Raw genomic sequence first — 21,580 nt, forward strand, 5'->3', positions numbered from 1 at the left:
CTTATATAGCGCATAGAAAAATTGCAGCCCCAGGTCTCTGCCTACACTTTTCTGACCAGGGTGCTTGGAGGTATGAAAGAGCAGTAAGTGATTAACTTGTCTTCCTATCCGCCTGGCTCAGTGACAGCACTTTTTCTGTGAACAAGAAGCTTTTGGGTTCAACGCCCACTATGGATTTGAGCAAATAATCCGATTACCATGCAGTACTGAGGCAGTGCTGCATTGATAGAGTTGCTGTCTTTTGGATGAGACATTAAATTAAGGCCTTGTCTGCCTGCTCAGGTGAGTGTAAAAGAACCCATGCATTAATTGAAGGAGAGCAAGGAGTTCTCCCAGTATTCTGGTCAACATTTATCCCCCAACCAACAAAACAGAAAAAAAAGCTTATCTGGTCATTCATTCATTTGCTAGTTTGTGGGGCCTTGCTGTGAGAGAATTGGTTGCTACATTTGCTTACATCACTTACTGCACTTCAAAAAGTAATTCATTGATTCTAAAGTGCTTTTGGTCATTCCAAGGATGTGATAAGGCACTATGTTAATGCAAGTTTTTCCTTTCCATTTGCTTGTCCTACATTGGTTCCACTATTTGTCCCCTGTTCATGTTACTAAATATTTAATTGTATAATAATGGATACCTTTCTTAATGGCTTTGATGACTCTGTGGGTAACAGCACTGCCTTAGGAAGGAAGAACTTGCACTTTATATAGTGCCTTTTATGATGCCACGATGTCCCAGAGTGCTCCACGGCCAATTAAATATATCTGAAGTGTAATCACTGTTATAATTCAGGGAAACTACTGTGACACTGAGCCATACAACCCAGAAGGTTACAGGTTTGATCCCTGCACTGGTTTTACACCCACCCAACATTAATATCCTCTGACTTCATGGACTGAGTTATTTGATCTGAGAAAGACTGAGTCACTATATTTGCACTCAGCATCCCTGGGCTAGGGAGTAGAAAAATAAGCTAGGGTTCCTGTTCCTGATCATTTTTCAATCATACCTGCTAGAAAGTAGACATATGTGGATGTTGAATGCGGATAAAATTTGACTTGGTTATGATGTTCCCCATTGTACACTCTGACACTGCTTTCTGACATTCATTGCCTAAGCCCAGCATTAGTGAGCTCTGTATGGTGTCAAGAAATAAGAGCTTGTAACAAAGGTAATGCAATAATCAGGAACTTTAATCTTCATATAGACTGGGCAAATCAAATTGGAAAAGTAGTTTGGAGGACAAGTTCATGGAATGCATTCGAGACAATTGCCTAGAACAATACATTGTGAAACCAACCAGGGAACAGGCTATATTAGGTCTTGTCTTGTGTAATGAAACAGGGTTCATTAGTAATCTCATAGTAAGGGATCCTCTGGGGAAGAGTGATCATAATATGATACAATTTCATATTGAGTTCGAGAGTGATGTACTTAAGTCTGAAACCAGAGTCTTAAACTTAAGCAAAACCAGTTACATAGGGTATGAGGGTGAGTTGGCTCAGGTTGATTGGGAAATTAGATTAAAAGATATGATGGTAGATAAGCAATGGTGAACATTTAAAGAAATATTTCATAATTCTCAATGAATATACATTCCATTGAGAAATAAAAACTCCATGGGAAAAGTGATCCATCCGTGGCTAACTAAAGAAGTTAAGGATAGTATTAGATTAAAAGAAGATGCTTATAATGTTGCCAAGAAGAGTAATGAGCCTGAGGATTGGGAGAGTTTTAGAAACCAGCAAAGGATGACCAAAAAATTGATAAAGAGGGAGAAAATAGAATGAGAGCAAACTAGCAAGAAATATAAAAGCAGATTGTAAGAGCTTCAACAAATATGTAAAAAGAGAGACAGTGGCAAAAGTAAACATGGGTCCCCTAGAGGCTGAGACAGGAGAAATTATAATGGGGAATAAGGAAATGATAGAGATGTTCAACAAATATTTTGTATCTGTATTCACAGTAGAAGACACAAAAAACATACCAGAAATTGTGGGGAACCAAGGGGCTAATGAGAATGAGTAATTAAGATTAGTAAAGAAAAGGTGCTGGAGAAATTAATGGGACTAAAAGCTAACAAATCCCTTGGACCTGATGGTCTACATCCTAGGGTTCTAAAAGAGGTGGCTGCAGAGATAGTCGATGCATTGGTTGTGATCTTCCAAAATTCCCTAGATTCTAGAACGGTCCCAGTGGATTGGAAGATAGCAAATGTAACCCCGCTATTCAAGAAAGGAGGGAGAGAGAAAACAAGGAACTACACGCCAATTAGCTTGACATCAGTAATCAGGAAAATGCTGGAATCTATTATTAAGGACGTGGTAACAGGGCACTTAGAACATCATAATATGATTAGGCAGAGTCAACATGGTTTTATGGACGGGAAATCATGTTTGACACATCTGCTGGAGTTTTTTGAGGATGTAACTAGCAGGGTAGATAAAGGGGAACCAATGGATGTAGTATATTTGGATTTTCAAAAGGTATTCGATAAGGTGCCACACAAAAGGCTGTTACACAAGATAAGGACTCATGGGGTTGGGGGTAATATATTAGCAGGATCTAGAGGATTGGTTAACGGACAGAAAACAAAGGAATAAACGGGTCATTTTCAGGTTGGCAGGCTGATACTAGTGGAGTGCTGCACAGATCGGTACTTGGGCCTCAGCTATTTACAACCTATATTAATGACTTAGATAAAGGGACCGAGTGTAATGTATCCAAGTTTGCAAACAATGCAAAGCCAGTTGGGAAAGTAAGCTGTGAGGAGGATGCAAAGAGGCTGTAAAGGGATATACACAGGTTAAGCGAATGGGCAAGATGGTGACAGATGGATTATAATGTGGGGAAATGTGAGGTTATTCACTTTGGTAGGAAGAATAGAAAAACAGAATATTTTTTAAATGGTGAGAAACTAGTAAATGTTGGTATTCAGAGGGATTTGGTTGTTCTTGTACAAGAAACACAAAAAGTTAGCACGAAAGTACAGCAAGCACGAAAGTACAGCAAGCAATTAGAAAGGCAAATGGCATGTTGGCCTTTATTGCAAGGGGGTTGGAGTACAAGATTAAGGAAGTCTTGCTACAATTGTACAGGGTTTTGGTGAGACCATACCTGGAGTACAGTTTTGGTCTCCTTACCTAATAAAGCATATACTTGCCTCAGAGGCAGTGCAACGAAGGTTAACTAGATTGATTCTTGGGATGAGAGAGTTGTCCTATGAGGAGAGATTGAGTAGAATGGGCCTATACTGTCTGGAGTTTAGAAGAATGAGAAATGATCTCATTGAAACATATTAAATTCTGAGAGGGCTTGACAGGGTAGATGCTGAAAGGCTGTTTCCCCTGGCAGGAGAGTCTATAACTAAGGGGCATTGTCTCAGGATAAGGGATCAGCCATTTAGGACAGAGATGAGGAGGAATTTCTTCACTCAGAGGTTGTGAATCTTTGGAATTCTTTACCCCAGAGGACTGTAGATGCTCAGTCATTTTCTATATTCAAGCCGGGATCGATAAATTTTTGGATTCTAAGGGAATCAAAGGATATGGGGATCGAGCAGGAAAGTGGAGTTGAGGTCGAAGATCAGCCATGATCTTATTGAATGGCAGAGCAGGCTCGAGGGGCCAAATGGCCTACTGCTGCTCCTGTTTCTTATTTCTTATGTTCTTAAAACCCAGCAGAAATCTTTGGCTTCATGAAAGGACGGAAGAAAACTGGGCAAGGGGGCAAAATAACCTAATGATTGATCACAAAATAGCATTGGTAAAGGTTATGGACATGGTGGCATGCCCACCCACCCAGCCAAGATGCACAAGATTTGCAAGACAAAAAGAATGACTTGTATTTATAGATCACTTGAGCACATCTCTCAGAAACATCTTAAAGTTCTTCACGTACAATGAAGATGCACAAGAGCAGCAAGTGATTTTAAGATAATTGATAAAAGAACCAAGGGGAGCGGAGGAGAAATATTTTTGCACAGCGAGTTTGTTTGAGGGAGGAAAGTAGGCCTGGACACTGGCAGAACTCTCTGTTCTTCTTTCTTTGGGATTAGTGCCATGGAATCATTAACATCCACCTGAACTACTGGAACAAACAGACAGGATTTTGGTTTAACATCTGATCAAAAGCACAGCACCCCTGACAATACAGCACTCCCTCATTGCTATGGTCCCTTTAGCATTAGCCCTGTAAATACTAACTGCACTGAAGTCTCAGCCTAGATAATGTACTAAAGTCCTGGACCCACAACCTTCTGACTGGGATACAAGAGTGCTACTAACTGAGCCAAGCTGACGTGGCATGGGAGAGCTGAAGTAGGAGTAGTAGACAATAAAAAAAATGGGAGAAGTAAATACTTCAACAAAAGTTTGGCTAAAATTTAAATCCCCATTGGCATTAACAAAAGATGAACATTAGTCATGGACCAAAACAATTAATATAAACAATATAAAAACAGGGAGGTATTGCTGCAGTTATATAAGGTATTGGTGAGACCGCACCTGGAATACTGCATACAGTTTTGGTCTCCATACTTAAGAAAAGACATACTTGCTCTCGAGGCAGTACAAAGAAGGTTCACTCGGTTAATCCCGGGGATAAGGGGGCGGACATATGAGGAGAGGTTGAGTAGATTGGGACTCTACTCATTGGAGTTCAGAAGAATGAGAGGCGATCTTATTGAAACATATAAGATTGTGAAGGGGCTTGATCGGGTGGATGCGGTAAGGATGTTCACAAGGATGGGTGAAACTAGAACTAGGGGACATAATCTTAGGATAAGGGGCTGAGATGAGGAGAAACTTCTTCACTCAGAGGGTAGTAGGTCTGTGGAATTTGCTGCCCCAGGAAGCTGTGGAAGCTACATCATTAAATAAATTTAAAACAGAAATAGACAGTTTCCTAGAAGTAAAGGGAATTAGGGGTTACGGGGAGCGGGCAGGAAATTGGACATGAATTTAGATTTGAGGTTAGGATCAGATCAGCCATGATCTTATTGAATGGCGGAGCAGGCTCGAGGGGCCGATTGGCCTACTCCTGCTCCTATTTCTTATGTTCTTATGTTCTTAATATTATGCAGCAGCACAGTGTATTGGTGTCTCAAGGGGCTGCCTGAGATTGGTAGGACTCAGGTTCCTGCACATAAACCCTGTTGAGTTCCCTATCTCAGCTGTGTCACTGATGTGAGGCACCAAGAGGAGATGAGGCATTTCCCCCTGGTCATGGTTTGAAAAATCAGAGGAAGAGTCAACCCAGTGCCTTTCTCACACACATCCTGTCAACACAGAGTGGCACAGGAACAGTTTTACACACTTTTCCCTTCAGCCGAGTATAATTTATGGCATTACAACTGAAAAGGCAAGACTATACCTTTAAAAAAATGCACACATCAACACAGAAAGCCTCATTCCAACATGTGAAATAATACATTTTAAAATATACTTACAGATCTTTCCTGACTGCAGGTCATAGTCAAAAGCGTCCACAGTATAAGATAAACTGTCTATGTAATAGAAGATCTTGTGATCCAATGACCAGTCCAGACCATTGGAAATGTCCACTTGGTCAAAGTGCTTGACCACAGAGTGATCATTCTGCAGGGAGTACATCGATCCCTGATGCCTTTCTACTTCAGCTGGACGAGTCTCCATTGCCATGGTCCCTGTAGCAGAAGTCAGTATCAGCCCTGTAAATACTAACCACTGCAGTTTTCCAAAATTGTTGATGGCTTTTTTTCAAATCTACACACAGATAATCTAGTAATTTCTAGTGTTGAAACTATAGGGATGATTCCACAATCCCATGCTTCCAACGGGGAGGTCACATTTATAGGGAGTGTGAGTTAGAGATAATGGGCCAGAAATTGCTGGAATGACGCATCTTGTGACGAGCGATGTGAATTGGGCTTTTTTCCTCACCCTTCAGATCACGCGATAATTGCGCCTCAAATTGCCGGAATAGCAAATTGATAAAGATGTGGCGATGTCAAAGGTGCATCTGGGACCTCATGAACGTCCTGCCCAATAGTCTACCTCACAGGCCAATGAAAGAAAAGGATATAGAGAAAGAAATGGAGCAAACGACTGAGAAGGAAATAGGGTTGGATTAGAGTGAAATTAGATACAGAAAGAGAAATAAAGAGAGTGGACAAAGAGAGAGAGAGAAAAAAAGAGACAGAAAGGAAAAGTAAGAAAAAAATTAAAAAGAACAATCAGAAGAAAAGGACATTGTAATCCTGTTGTGTTTAGGAATTGTTGTATTAGTCCTTGAAAAGTTAAGTGAATGGCAGGGTAGGTGTGCGAACTGTACAAAAATTCTTGATCCATGAACATAGGAACAGGAGTAGGCCATTCAGCCCCTCGTGCCTGCTCCGCTATTTGATAAGATCATGGCTGATCTGTGATCTAACTCCATATACCTGCCTTTGGCCCATATCCCTTAATACCTTTGGTTGCCAAAAAGCTATCTATCTCAGATTTAAATTTAGCAATTGAGCTAGTATCAATTGCCGTTTGCGGAAGAGAGTTCCAAACTTCTACCACCCTTTGTGTGTAGAAATGTTTTCTAATCTCACTCCTGAAAGGTCTGGCTCTAATTTTTAGACTGTGCCCCCTACTCCTAGAATCCCCAACCAGCGGAAATAGTTTCTCTCTATCCATCCTATCTGTTCCCCTTAATATCTTATAAACTTCGATCAGATCACCCCTTAACCTTCGAAACTCTAGGGAATAGAACCCCAACCAACCAACTAATAATGCCGGGTGCCATTAATTCGCCATTATTTTTCCAGCAATTTCTGGGCCAGTATAAGTTAGGATCACAGAATATCTGCTTAATATTATATAATATGTCATAATCATTAATCCTCTTGTCTTGATGTCATGATGGAGCAACAAAGGTCACATCAGTAGTTAGTCTTTCCGCCAGCACAAAATTGATTCAAAGAACACAAAAATTAAAATCATGCGTATTATATTTTTTTTAAAGAAAAAAATATCAGGACACAATTTCAAGTCTGTCGTATAATCTAGATATTGGGCTAGACTTTCATGTTCAATGGGTAGAAAATCTAGCAAGCTTTGCAACTTATTTGATCTTCACTGTTGTGCTTTAGAACATCACCTGTACCCTTTGATCACTGCCTTGTAAATTCTATGGCTATATCTTCTAAACCTCCCAAGTAGATTACTCCCCAAAGCTCCATCACCTAGAAGGACAAGGGTAGCAGGTACATGGAAACACCATCACCTCCAGGTTCCCCTCCAAATCACACACCATCCCGACTTGGACATTTATCGCTGTTCCTTCATGGTTGCTTGGTCAAAATCCTGGAACTCCCTACCTAACTGCATTGTGGGAGCATCCTCACCACACGGACTGCAGCGGTTCATGAAGAACGCTCACCACCACCTTCTTGAGGGCAACTAGGGATGGGCAATAAATGCCAGCCTTGCCAGTGATGTCCACGTCCCAAGAATAAATTAAATTAAAAAATCTCTCTCAGGTATCCATTGCTGTATATATAATTATCTGAATCCCTTAGTCTTCAATGCTTATTCGGTTCTAAGTTGCAAGTACAAAGATTGCAAAAGTAAACACAGATGAGTAAGGCCATTCAGCCCATCAAGCTCATTCTTCCAGGCTCCTCCCATCCAATTACCTTTTTAAGTCTAAAATACCTTACCTAAGGTAGACTAAAATAGACCAGATCAACACAAGAGTAAAACGGTGAAACTAAGTTTCAGCTAAGCGATATGTGGATGGAGATGTAAAATGCAAAAGAAATTGGTTGCGACAAACCTGCAAAGAAACGTCCTGCAGGATCCACTTTGCCATCATTAAATCTGTTGTTTGCTTTATCTTGGTCAACGGAAGCTATATCGGTAATGGTTTCTTTTTCCCAATCTAGAAAGGCAAACATTTTTCCAACTGCCAGAACATATCCCCCTGATCTCCGAGGGACCACTGATCCAATAGAAGCATCTGCGGGACAATAGACACGTACAATTCAATAACGTGACTCCTCCTGACTCCCTCATGTTCTCCCCCTTCCATGGGTACCAGCAGCCCTCCAAAAACTAAATTTAGTTACCTTTGAAGTATTCTCAACTCCAAATAAAAGCATCGCTGGCTTTTTGTTGTCATTGTTCATCGATGATGCAAACAGCAAGCCCTGGCATACTCTTTGAATGGCCACGTTGCTGTCAATCATAGAAAAAAAATCCACCCAACTCCAAAATATGTTTGCATTCATTAGATTTGGATTGAAGTATCTTTAAAACATGCTGGCCGTTTACTCCACAGATTGATTTCGCACAGTCATACTGATACATGCTGGGATTCTTCTCCACAAACTGATTAGTCATGAGAACACATTGTTGGGATTTACATTTAGTTAGCAGAGTGGTCGCCCTTGAGTAGCCCATGAACTCAATCCACAGGCTTCTTTGATAGGGATGGGCTCTCTGACTGAAAACATTGTTACATTCCAAACACACAAGAGGCAGCGTATAAGTAAGTTATTCACTTGCAATTTTTGATGCCCTTATTAGATTACAAACCTTAATTTCTTCCTCAGTAAGAAACAAAGATGGTAATCAAAATGAATTTCAAAAATTATTGTAAGCGATTTGATTGGTTTCCTTGGTCTCCTTTTCTTATTGGTAGCTTTTCTATTTGGTAAGTTTAGATTGTTGATTTCACACATCATTGGTCATTTTTCTCCCCGTGTTTAATTAATATGTTGCCTACTTCTTCAGGTAAGATTTATTGATGTTTTATGAATATGAAATGTCTGCCAATTAGGTGCCAGTGTGACACAAAATGAGCATTAAAAAAGTTTGATGGGAAAAATGCATTTTCGATGCAATATTTTTATAGTCTAGCAGCTATAAATAGGAGAGAATTCAATGGAGAGAATGTCCCAAGTAGTTTGGGTAGTCCCCCTATTCTCCATTTTAGAGAGAATAAAAATCTAAATTTCTCTGAGGGTCAATGGCTCCTCCAACTCACTCAAGTGCAGTACTGAGAGATTGCTGTACTTTGGGATGTGCCATCAAACAAAGGCCCCTTTTGCTTGTTCAGATGGATGTTAAAGAACTTGTGATACTATTCTGAAGAAGAACTTGAAGTTCTTCCAGTGGCCCGGTCAACATTCCTCCCTCAAGTAACACCGCCAAAGAAACAGGTTAACCAGTCATTCATCTCATTGCTGTTTGTGGGATCTTGCTGTGCACAAAGTGCCTGCATTGTTTGCCTACATAATAATAGTGACTGCACTTCAAAGTAATTAATGTGAAATGCTCTGGGACATTTTTAAGACCTGTGATCAGGCACTATATAAATGCAAGGCTTTCTTTCAGTGTAGGCAGGTGTTTGAGTTAGGACAAATTTAACCTATTTTAAGAGTTTTGACTTAGGTTCCACAGCACAAAATGAGCCTTCAATTTGGACTATGTGCACTGTTATAATGATTTCGCACAGAGAAATCAAAAGGATATAAGGTGTGAGAATATTGAGAACAACAGTTGCCTTCTTACGGTGATGGTTTTTGTACATTTTAATAAAGGGAAAAACAACTGCCATATAAGGCAGCAAACGGAACTGTCTCACTTGAAGACATATCGGGCTCTAAATTGGGCCATGTAGCGCAACATTGTGTAGGCGCTGCGCGGACTCCTAAGGACCCAAAATGGCATCGGGATTGCATGCGCACACTTCCAGCGTGACGTGCGCCATCTTGGTAAAGGCGTTCGCGCACGCACAGATAACGAACGCTGGCAGCGTGTAAAGTAGGGAGATTATGCGGTAGATCAGAGCGCAACGCTGATTTAAAGGGACAGATGCGATTTTGGAACTCCACACTCCAGCCAATGCATTGTCTTAACTTCACATAGCTGAACAAGTCTTAAACAGCATGGAGGACCCCACCTCCTCTACCAGCACTATTTAAAGGAATCATGCAGGAATTACAGGTTAGTTGCTGGATTATTGCTTCTGACTGCTGATACATTTGTACCTGTTTTTGGAGGTCTCCTATACTTGAATACTAGGACTAGGGGACATTACCTAAAAATTAGAGCCAAGACTTGCAGGAGTGAAGTTAGGAAACACTTCTACACGCAAAGGGTGGAAGATATTTGGAACGCTCTTCCGCAAACGGCAGTTGATGCTAGCTCAATTATTAATTTTAAATCGGAGATTGATAGATTTTTGTTAACCAAGGGTATTAAGGGATATGGGACTAAGGCGGGTATATGGAGTTAGGTCACAGATCAACCATGGTCTAATTGAATGATGGAACAGGCTCAAGGGGCTAAATGGCCTACTCCTGTTCCTATCTTCCTTTGTTCCTATAATAAAGTTTCAATACTCTACAGGCAACAGCAAGGGCACTGGCAGAGTGGCAGGGATGGGGCAAGAGTGCTGTCATCCTGAGAGAGGACAGCAGGTTCATGTTCTGTGAAGCGACTGCCACTTGCTGCCTGCTGTTATGCGTCACCTTCTCCTGCAAGAAAGTAGGACATGTGTCAGTGAGTGTCCTGCAAGATGTTTGGGTGATGTGGCTGTCATGGTTGAAAAACTGCCAGTGTGTGTGACCCATGAGTTATGGGTGTTCGGCTTGCAACAGTGGTAATGTGTGAGGGTGAGCATCTTATTGGAAGAGTTGAGTACTGTTTGAAAGAGTTTGTTGACATGTGGGTGATGGGGGTGTAGTGCGTGGAGCAGTGGATGCGGCTAGTGCTGCTGTTTGTAGGAGACGTCACTTGACAGTTGACCTCACTCTCCTTGACCATTCATGTCAAAGCATTGAACTTCTTCCTGCACTGCATCCATGTTCGTGGTGCTATGTGCCTGGCATTGACTTTGTCCCCTACTGCCTCCCACTCTCTCCAGAGCATATATCTGGAGGGTCTCTTGCACCCCCCCACTGTGGATATAGGATGCCCCTCCTTCTTTCCACCTCTTGCACCAGAGAACCTTGGTGCACGCACTCTCGCAGGCCTGGTACCAACTCAGATCGGCAGATTGGTGGGGTCTGGCGTGCAGATTGGAGGATGTGGGATTTAATAGTGTGCAACTTTTATTCAATGTTTTAAAATAACACCACGGTTTGTAAACATAGGGATGGGACCTGCATCTGTGTTTTATGTGTGCGATGTCTGATCTCCGTTCAGACTCCGTGCAGACCTGTATCTTATATTTTGCAAATAAGAGGTGCAGGCTGCCTTTAAGAGGTGCAGGCTACCTTTAAGTGGTGTTAGTCTCTCGGGATATTGGGCCCCCTGCTGGTGAGCAGCACTCAACAGCGCAGCTACGCCTGGCTGCTCGCAGCAATCAGGTAAATCACCAGGCAGCACGAATGTTACAGGTTAATCGCGCACCGCGACCCCCGCACCCGGTTTCGGGGGTTATTCAATATAACCCCCATCCTTTGCTTACCAACGTGCACTGTTTTCACTTGTTTCGTGGCTGCATTCCATCTGCACACCTTATGTCCTGGGACATCCACGTAAACAAGAGAACCGTGCTTTTCTTCCCAAACCGGGCTCTCTCCAATTCTGTTCTTGTCCTTCACCACACACTCGATCTTAATGGAAGCCATTGCCTGTGAAAAATATAAAAAAGGTCTAAATTGCTTCTTAAAAATCAGACAATAAATGGAGGAATATACTTCTCCAGGAATCTGGTACAGACTTAATACTGGTAATCCTGCAGTGAATGCTGCAGGTTTGATCTTTCAGTAAGGACGTGATTGTGTGTAAACTGAATGGAACATCCTGACCATTGATATCAACCATAACATTAGATAGTTCTAATCTTCTCATGGCTACATCTACACGTTTATTCTTTTCTGTACATGTAAATATATACGATAGTTTATGGTATGTCCCGAGACCGTGCTGTGGAGCTTTTTAACCTCCTGATACCACAAAGGAGTGAGTCTTTGGTACGTTGAGCAAATAATACGTAATGTAAAACCAAGACCGAAGATCATGGAGGAGGTGTTATATTGGCCTTTTAACTGAGCTTAAAAAGCGAGACCATTGTGAGGAAGTGAGGGAGATCGAGAGTTGGTCACCCTGCAACTTGAGCTCAGCAACTGTAACATGCGGCTACCACTGTATCCACATCGCTGTGTGTGTTGTCTGTGAGTATCATTCCTAATAAAATCTGTAAAACTAAGAACCTGCTTTTAGAACCTTAATTCCTGGCACAGAGACAATGGGCATGATTTTGACTCCGAGTGACAGGCTGGTCTCAGTCGGACAGGAGAGCAGCCAGGGAGAGGACGTGTTCAGGTCAGTCTTCTGGTAAGTCTTTGTTTGTATGGATTGTGGGGGGACATGGGTTAGAACGAGGCGCAGGGGCAAGGGGGCAAGGGGGAGAGGGGCAAGGGGGAACTGGTTGGCATGTGGCATAGGTTGGCATGGGGCATAGGTTGGCACGGGGCATAGGTTGGCTCAGGGGTCATCAGTCATAGGGGTCAGTCATGGGGGGGGTTTCCGGATCGGGGGTCATCGCGGGTGTCAGCCATCGTTGGGGGTGAGGGTCCGCGATCGTTGGTGGGGGGTCGGGGGCAGAGGTTCGCGATCGGGGATCGGGGGGGCAGGGGTCCACAATCGTTGTGGGGGAAATCGGGGGCAGAGGTCCGCGATCGTTGGGCGGGGGACATTGGGGGCGGGGGTCCGTGATCGTTGGGGGATCGCTGCTGGTAGCCTTGTTGGGCCTGGGGGAAGCACTCGTCCCGGCCCACAAGCTGTGCCAGAAAGGCATCTACCTGTTAGTCTTGGGCCTTCTTGCCTCCTTTCATGAGGTGTGAAAAAGAAGCCCCAGGAATCTGGGACCCCGGGGTTGAAATCGGAAACTATGGGAAAATGGAGGCCCGAGGCCTCCTTGAAAGGTTTTAAGGCCAAACCCGCCTCCTGGGAGCAGGTTGATCGCCCACCCCTCGTCCAGCCCCGGTGAAAACCAGAAATGGACGGGTTGGGGGGGGGGGGGGGGGGGGTTCTGAAATGTTGTAGTTTTGAACGTCCCCGCCCCCAACCCCCCCCCACCCCCTCTTTTTTACTGTTAAAATCGTGCCCAATAGCTCCAATCAGGTCTCTCCAGCAGTGTTACTCAACAGTTGGCACCTGTAGAAAGAACGTGTGTTCTTAAGGTGGAGGACTTTGAGGAAAGCGCTACCTCAAGATGTTAAAAAAGCAGGAGAAGGGCTTCTAGTGTACTGTTGAAACCGACCAATACTCTCCACATTACAGCTTTCAAATTTGAAACATTTAGAATATTATAGAATGGCTTCTTTGCACGTAAAAGACAGGAAATCAACTTTAGTAGTCAAAATAGAGAAAATGAACTTAGAAAATAAAGTATACATAAACCAAGGTTAGATTGGGATGGTAGGTGGTGTGTCGTAACTGCAGCACGTGGGAGTTGGTGGAGACCAGCGTGATCCCAGGCAACCGCATCTACAGTAAGTGACGTCAACTCGAGGAACGTCGGCTCAGCGTTGTTGAGAGCTGGAGTCTGTGCTGCAAACATTGCATCGGGGTTGGGGGGGCGGGGGGGAAAGAGTTATCTGGGCACTTTGATCCAGGATGCAGTCACACCCTTAGGTTAAGTACTAGTTTAAAGTTGGTCAATGGTCAGGGACAGGAGGGTGTGACTGCGAGTCAGGCAGGTATGGGGATCCAGGATGCAGTGATGGAGGAGCCTCAGCCCTTGACCTTGTCCAACAGGTACGAGGTACCTGTGTGGATGAGAACAAGGACTGCAGGGAGGATGGGCAAACTGATCATGGCACCGTGGTACAGGAGGCCATTCAAGTGGGGGGGGGGGGGGGGGGGGGGGGAGTAAAAAGGAATGTGGTACTGGTAGGGGACAGTATAGTCAGGGAGATAGAAACTGTTCTCTGCAGCCAGGGGTGGGAGTCCCGAAGGCCGTGTTGCCTGCCCGATGCCAGGGTTAAGGACATCTCCTCATGGCTGGAGAAGAACTTGGAGTATGAGGAACCAATGACATAGGTAGAACTAAGAATGAGGTTCTGCTAAGGGATTTTGAGAAGCAGAACCTTAAAGGTAATAATCTCTGGATTGCTACCTGAGCCACATGCAAATTGGCATAGGGTCAAACAGATCAGAGAGTTAAATGTGAGGCTGAACGAGTGGTGTGGGAAACAGGGGTTTCAATTAACGGGGCACTGGCACCAGTACTGGAGAAAGGGGGAGCTTTCCGTTGGGGTGGGCTCCACTTAAACCGGGCTGGGACCAGTGTCCTGACAAATTGAATAACTAGGGCTGTAGATAGGGCTTTAAACTAAAAAGGTGGGGGAAGAGAGGTCAATTGAGTGGAAATTTAGAAATCTGAAGAGAAAAGTCAAGGCAACAGAGAAATGTAGCGATCTGGGTAAAGATAAGCAGAGCATGACAGGAAGGGATAGAAAGTTTAACAGTAATAGTGCATCAGCATAGTGAATAAGGTCAAAGAAGAGAAAGTGGTAAAAAGTAAAAATTAAAGGCTCTTTATCGGAATGCACGAAGCATTCGTAACAAGATAGATGAATTAGTTGCACAAATAGAGATAAACGGGTTTGATTTAATAGCCATTACAGAGACATGGTTGCAAGATAACCAAGGTTGTCAATTAAATATTCCAGGATACTTGATGTTTCGAAAAGATAAACAATATGGAAAAGGAGGCCGGGGCGGGGGGTGGGGGTGGAAGGGTAGCCCTGATAATAAAGGATGAGATAAAGACAGTAGTGAGAAAGGATCTTGGCTCAGAAGATCAGGAGATAGAATCAGTATGGGTATAAGAAATAGCAAGGGGCAGAAAACACTGGTGGGAGTAGTTTGTAGGCCCCCTAACAGTAGCTATACCGTTGGACATAGTATTAATCAAGTAATAATAGGAGCTTGTAACAAAGATAACGCAATAATCGTGAGGGACTTTAATCTTCATATAGACTGGACAAATCAAATTGGTAACGATAGTCTGGAGGATGAGTTCATGGAATGCATTTGAGGCAGTTTTCTAGAACAATACGTCGTGGAACCAACCAGGGAACAGGCTATTTTAGATCTTGTATTGAGTAATGAGACAGGGTTAATTAGTAATTTCATAGTAAAGGATCATCTGGGGAAGAGTGATCATAATATGATAGAATTTCACATTGAGTTTGAGAGTGACATACATAACTCCAAAACTAGAGTCTTAAACTTAAATAAAGCCAATTACATAGGTATGAGGGGCAAGCTGGCTAAGGTAGATTGGGAAATTAGATTAAAGGAAATGAAAGTAGATATGCAATGGCAAATATTTAAAGAAATATTTCAAAATTCTCAACAAATATACATTCCATTGAGGAATAAAAACTCCACAGGAAAAGTGATCCATCCGTAGCTAACTGAAGAAGTTAAGGATAATATTAGATTAAAAGAAGAGGCTTATAATGTTGTGAAGAAGAGTTTAAAAACCAGCAAAGGATGACCAAAAAAATTGATTAAAAAGGGAGAAAATAGGATGAGAGTAAACTAGCAAGAAATATAAGAACAGATTATAAGAGCTTTTATAAGTATGTAAAAAGGAAGAGTTAGCAAAGGAGAAATTATAATGAGAAATAAGGAAATGGCAGAGACGTTAAACATATTTTGTATCTATCTTCACTGTGGAAGACACAAAAAACTTATCAGAAACAGTGGGGAACCAAGGGGCTAATGAGAGTGAGGAACTTGAAGTAATTAATATCAGTAGAGAAAAAGTACTAGAGAAACTAATGGGACTAAAAGCCGACAAATCCTCTGGTCTGATGGCCTACATCCTAGGGTTCTAAAAGAGGTGACTGCAAAGATAGTGGATGCATTGGTTATGATCTTCCAGAATTCTCTAGATTCTAGAACAGTCCCAGTGGATTGGAAGGTAGCAAATGTAACACCGCTATTCAAGAAAGGAGGGAGAAAGAAAACAGGGAACTACAGGCCAGTTAGCCTGACATCAGTCGTCAGGAAAATGCTGGAATCCATTATTAAGGAATATGATTAGGCAGAGTCAATGTGGTTTTCTGAAAGGGAAATCGTGTTTGACAAATTAATTAGAGTTTTTTGAGGATGTAACCAGCAGAGTAGATAAAGGGGACCACTACTGGTATATTTGGATTTTCAAAAGGCATTTGATAAGGTGCCGCATAAATTACGCAAGATAAGGGCTTATGAGGTTGGGGGTAATATATTAGCATGGATAGAGGTAGTGCTGAAGACTTGTGCTCCAGAACTGGCCGTGCCTCTAGCCAAACTGTTCCAGTACAGTTACAACATAGGCATCTACCTGACAATGTGGAAAATTGCCCAGGTATGTCCTGTCCACAAAAAGCAGGACAAATCCAATCCGGCCAATTACCGCCCCATCAGTCTACTCTCAATCATCAGCAAAGTGATGGAAGTTGTCCTCAACAGTGCTATCAAGCGGCACTTACTCACCAATAACCTGCTCACCGATGCTCAGTTTGGGTTCCACCAGGACCACTCGGCTCCAGACCTCATTACAGCCTTGGTCCAAACATAGACAGAAGAGCTGAATTCCAGAGGTGAGGTGAGAGTGACTGCCCTTGATATCAAGGCAGCATTTAGCCGAGTGTGGCCTCAAGGAGCCCTAGTGAAATTGAAGTCAATGGGAATCAGGGGGAAAACTCTCCAATGGCTGGAGTCGTACCTAGCACAAAGGAAGATGGTAGTGGTTGTTGGAGGCCAATCATCTCAGCCTCAGGACATTGCTGCAGGAGTTCCTCAGGGCAGTGTCCTAGGCTCAACCATCTTCAGCAGCTTCATCAATGACCTTCCCTCCATCATAAAGTCAGAAATGGGGATGTTCGCTGACAATTGCACAGTGCTCAGTTCCATTTGCAACCCCTCAGATAATGAAGCAGTCCAAGCCCGCAGGCAGCAAGACCTGGACAACATCCAGGCTTGGGCTGATAAGTGGCAAGTAACATTCGCGCCAGACAAATGCCAGGCAATGACCACCTCCAACAAGAGAGAGTCTAACCACCTCCCCTTGACATTCAACGGCATTACCGTCGCTGAATCCCCCACCATCAACATCCTGGGGATCACCATTGACCAGAAACTTAACTGGACCAGCCACATAAATACTGTGGCTACAAGAGCAGGTCAGAGGCTGGGTATTCTGCGGCGAGTGACTCACCTCCTGACTCCCCAAAGCCTTTCCACCATCTACAAGGCACAAGTCAGGAGTGTGATGGAATACTCTCCACTTGCCTGGATGAGTGCAACTCCAACAACACTCAAGAAGCTCGACACCATCCAGGACAAAGTAGCCCGCTTGATTGGCACCACATCCGTCACCCTAAACATTCACTCCCTTTACCGGTGCACCGTGGTTGCAGTGTGTACCATCCACAGGATGCACTGCAGCACCTCCCAAATCCGCGGCCTCTACCACCTAGAAGGACAAGGGCAGCAGGCACATGGGAACAACACCACCTGCACGTTCCCCTCCAGGTCACACACAATCCCGACTTGGAAATATATAGTCGTTCCTTCATCGTCGCTGGGTCAAAATCCTGGAACTCCCTACCTAACAGCACTGTGGGAGAACCTTCACCACACGGACTGTAGCGGTTCAAGGAGGCGGCTCACTACCACCTTCTGAAGGGCAATTAGTGATGGGCAATGATTGCTGGCCTTGCCAGCAACGCCCACATCCCATGAATGAAAAAAAAGGATTGGTTAATGGACAGAAAAAAAGAGTAGGGATAAACGGTTCACTTTCAGGTTAGCAGGCTGTAACTAGTGGGATGCTGCAAAGATCAGTACTTGGGCCTCAGCTATTTACAATATATATTAATGACTTAGATGAAGGGACCGAGTGTAATGTATCCAAGTTTGCTGATGACACAAAAGCTGGGAGGCGGAACAGGGGATGGCTGCTCCTCCTTCTATTTCTTATGTTCTAAGTACAAAGAAATCTAGCAATTAAATATAAAGGCCTGAGATATCAGCGGTGGAACAGCAGTCGTGCTCTTGCCTCTGAGTCAGCAGGTTGTTGGTTCAAGTCCCATTCCAGGGACTTGAGCACATAATCTAGGCTGACACTGAGAATCCCTACGTGGTCAGTTTTCGGTAAAATATTAAAATGCCTACGTGGCAAAGAAGCAGAATGCAAAATGGTTAGAAAGGGTTAATTAGTTAGTAACTGAGATTGGTACAGGTGGCCTGGCCTCCTGCTGGGCCATATGTTTGCGTAGTCAGCAGGTTTGCATGGTCTTAGCAATGTAGAGTCTTTGATGTGATTCAAGGACTGGTCTGAATGTCTCCATGTTTATGGCAGATCAATATAGGTAACGAGCTTAGCCAAAGTTGAAAGACATTCCAGGTTGGGAGATAAGGAACAGAAGGAACAGGGAAGAACATTCCAAGTTGGAAGGTGAGGAAGTATCCCCTTTGATGTCTAACAGCAGCATGATCAGCACATGGACGATTTATGATTGGCCGGAAATAATGTAACCTCGCATGGCAACCTATGCCCGGCTTATGATTGGTGTTGACCCTCGTTAAGTATGTTCCAACCCCTATTGATTTGTATAAAAACGTGTGGATTTCTGTATGTTTCTTGTTCTTGCTCTGCCAGCATAGAGGGACTCTATCAGGAGTCCAAATCAATGCTGCAGACTAAGAACCCTGCTATTAAAGTTGTGATGAACTTTAAAATGTACTCGACTTCAGTTTTTACTGAACCAGACTGAGGGGAAAGAATCCGGATCGTCAACACTACAATGCACTACGGAGGGAGTGCTGCACTGTTGGAGGTGCCATCTTTTGGATGAAACGTTAAACCGAGGCCCATCTGCCTTCTCAGGTGGACGTAAAAGATCCCATGCCATTATTTCAAAAGAAGAGCAGGGGAGTTCTCCTCAGTGTCCTGGCCAATATTTATCCCTCAACCAACAACACTAAAAACAGATTAACGAGTCATTATGTCATTGCTGTTTGTGGGACCTTGCTGTGCGCAAATTGGCTGCCATGTTTCCTACATTACAACAGTGAAGTACTTCAAAAGTACTTCATTGGCTGTAAAGCGCTTTGGGACATCCTGAGGTCATGAAAGACCCTAAATAAATACAAATCTTTCTTCTGTTTTTCTAATTAATAGCCATGATGTGGAGATGCTGGTGATGGACTGGGGTGGACAAATGTAAGGAATCTTACAACACCAGGTTATAGTCCAACAGTTTTATTTGAAAATCACAAGCTTTCGGAGATTATCTCCTTCGTCAGGCTCTCCGAAAGCTTGTGATTTTCACATAAAACTGTTGGACTATAACCTGGTGTTGTAAGATTCCTCTACTTAATAGTACAGAGATTAATGTGTGCTGTGGTAGTAACTAAGCTATTAGCCAATCGGCAATTTTTTTTTATTCGTTCACGGGATGTGGGGGTCGCTGGCAAGGCCAGCATTTATTGCCCATCCCTAATTGCCCTTGAGAAGGTGGTAGGGAGCCGCCACCTCGGTGATCTTCAGCTTTTAGCTGAGCTTAAAAAGCGAGACCGTTGTAAGGAAATGAGGGAGATCGAGGGTTGGCCACCCTCCAGCTTGATTTTATATTAGGTATTATTAGCTCAACATATCAAAGATTCACTTTATTGTGGTGTCAGGAGTTAAAAAGCTGCACACTATGTTCTCAGGACAAAACAAGCCATTTTATCTAATGGATAAGGTTCTAGTCCAATGTTACAGTGCCCTTGAACCAGGGAAAGGAAAAGTCAGGGGGAATTCCTGCTTCGGCAAATACATAAGGAATCAATGCTTAACTTCAGTAAATACATAAAGAATCATTGTTAACCTTCTATAAATACATACAGAATCAGTGCCAACCTTCTCGAAACACATGGGAACGGACCCAGTGGATTGGAAGGTAGCAAATTATTCAAGAAAGGAGGGAGAGAGAAAAGAGAACTACAGGCTAGTTAGCCTGACATCAGTCATTGGGAAAATGCTGGAATCCATTATTAAAGAAATAGTAACAGGGCACTTATAAAATCATAATATGATTAGACAGGGTCAACATGGTTTAATGAAAGGGAAATCGTGTTTGACAAATCTATTAGAGTTTTGAGGATGTAACTATCAGGGTAGATAAAACGGAACCAGTGGATGTAGGACGTAAAGCCAGGTGGAAAAGTAAGCTGTGGAGAGGACACAAAGAGTCTGCAAAGGAATATAGACAGGTTAAGTGAGTGGGCAAGAATGTGGCAGATGGAGTATAATGTGGGGAAATGTGAGGTTATTCACTTTGGTGGGAAGAATAGAAAAACAGAATTTTTTTAAATGTTGAGAAACTATTAAATGTTGGTGTTCAGAGGGATTTGGGTGTCCTTGTACTCGAAACACAAAAAGTTAACATGCAGGTGCAGCAAGCAATAAGGAAGGCAAATGGTATGTTGCCTTCATTGCAAGTGGGTTGGAATAGAATCATAGAAGTTTACAACATGGAAACAGGCCCTTTGGCCCAACATGTCCATGTCGCCCAGTTTATACCACTAAGCTAGTCCCAGTTGCCTGCACTTGGCCCATATCCCTCGATACCCATCTTACCCATGTAACTGTCCAAATGCTTTTTAAAAGACAAAATTGTACCCGCCTCTACTACTGCCTCTGGCAGCTCGTTCCAGACACTCACCACCCTTTGAGTGAAAAAATTGCCCCTCTGGACCCTTTTGTATCTCTCCCCTCTCACCTTAAATCTATGCCTCCTTGTTATAGACTCCTCTACCTTTGGGAAAAGATTTTGACTATCTACCTTATCTATGACCCTCATTATTTTATAGACTTCTATAAGATCACCCCTAAACCTCCTACTCTCCAGGGAAAAAAGTCTCAGTCTATCCAACCTCTCCCTATAAGTCAAACCATCAAGTCCCGGTAGAATCCTAGTAAATCTTTTCTGCACTCTTTCTAGTTTAATAATATCCTTTCTATAATAGGGTGACCAGAACTGTACACAGTATTCCAAGTGTGGCCTTACTAATGTCTTGTACAACTTCAACAAGACATCCCAACTCCTGTATTCAATGTTCTGACCAATGAAACCAAGCATGCTGAATGCCTTCTTCACCATCCTATCCACCTGTGACTCCACTTTCAAGGAGCTATGAACCTGTACTCCTAGATCTCTTTGTTCTATAACTCTCCCCAACGCCCTACCATTAACGGAGTAGATCCTGGCCCGATTCGATCTACCAAAATGCATCACCTCACATTTATCTAAATTAAACTCCATCTGCCATTCATCGGCCCACTGGCCCAATTGATCAAGATCCCGTTGCAATCCTAGATAACCTTCTTCACTGTCCACAATGCCACCAATCTTGGTGTTATCTGCAAACTTACTAACCATGCCTCCTAAATTCTCATCCAAATCATTAATATAAATAACAAATAACAGCGGACCCAGCACCGATCCCTGAAGCACACCGCTGGTCACAGGCCTCCAGTTTGAAAAACAACCCTCTACAACCACCCTCTGTCTTCTGTCATCAATCCAATTTTGTATCCAATTGGC

General features: G+C 43.2%; 1 protein-coding gene across 1 annotated transcript in view; it reads right to left on the reverse strand.

Moving 5' to 3' along the window:
* Positions 1-21,580, reverse strand: part of rgn (regucalcin) — a 34,972-nt gene that overhangs the window by 6,929 nt on the left and 6,463 nt on the right. Inside the window, exons 2-4 of the mRNA XM_067985760.1 lie at positions 11,446-11,611; positions 7,804-7,986; positions 5,450-5,665 (exon numbers count right to left, since the gene is read on the reverse strand). Coding sequence (XP_067841861.1) covers positions 5,450-5,665; positions 7,804-7,986; positions 11,446-11,608 — 562 coding nt within the window. The 5' untranslated portion in view covers positions 11,609-11,611. The remainder of the gene's footprint in view (positions 1-5,449; positions 5,666-7,803; positions 7,987-11,445; positions 11,612-21,580) is intronic.

Source organism: Heptranchias perlo, chromosome 6, assembly GCF_035084215.1.
Source record: "Heptranchias perlo isolate sHepPer1 chromosome 6, sHepPer1.hap1, whole genome shotgun sequence".
Classification (NCBI taxonomy): domain Eukaryota; kingdom Metazoa; phylum Chordata; class Chondrichthyes; order Hexanchiformes; family Hexanchidae; genus Heptranchias; species Heptranchias perlo.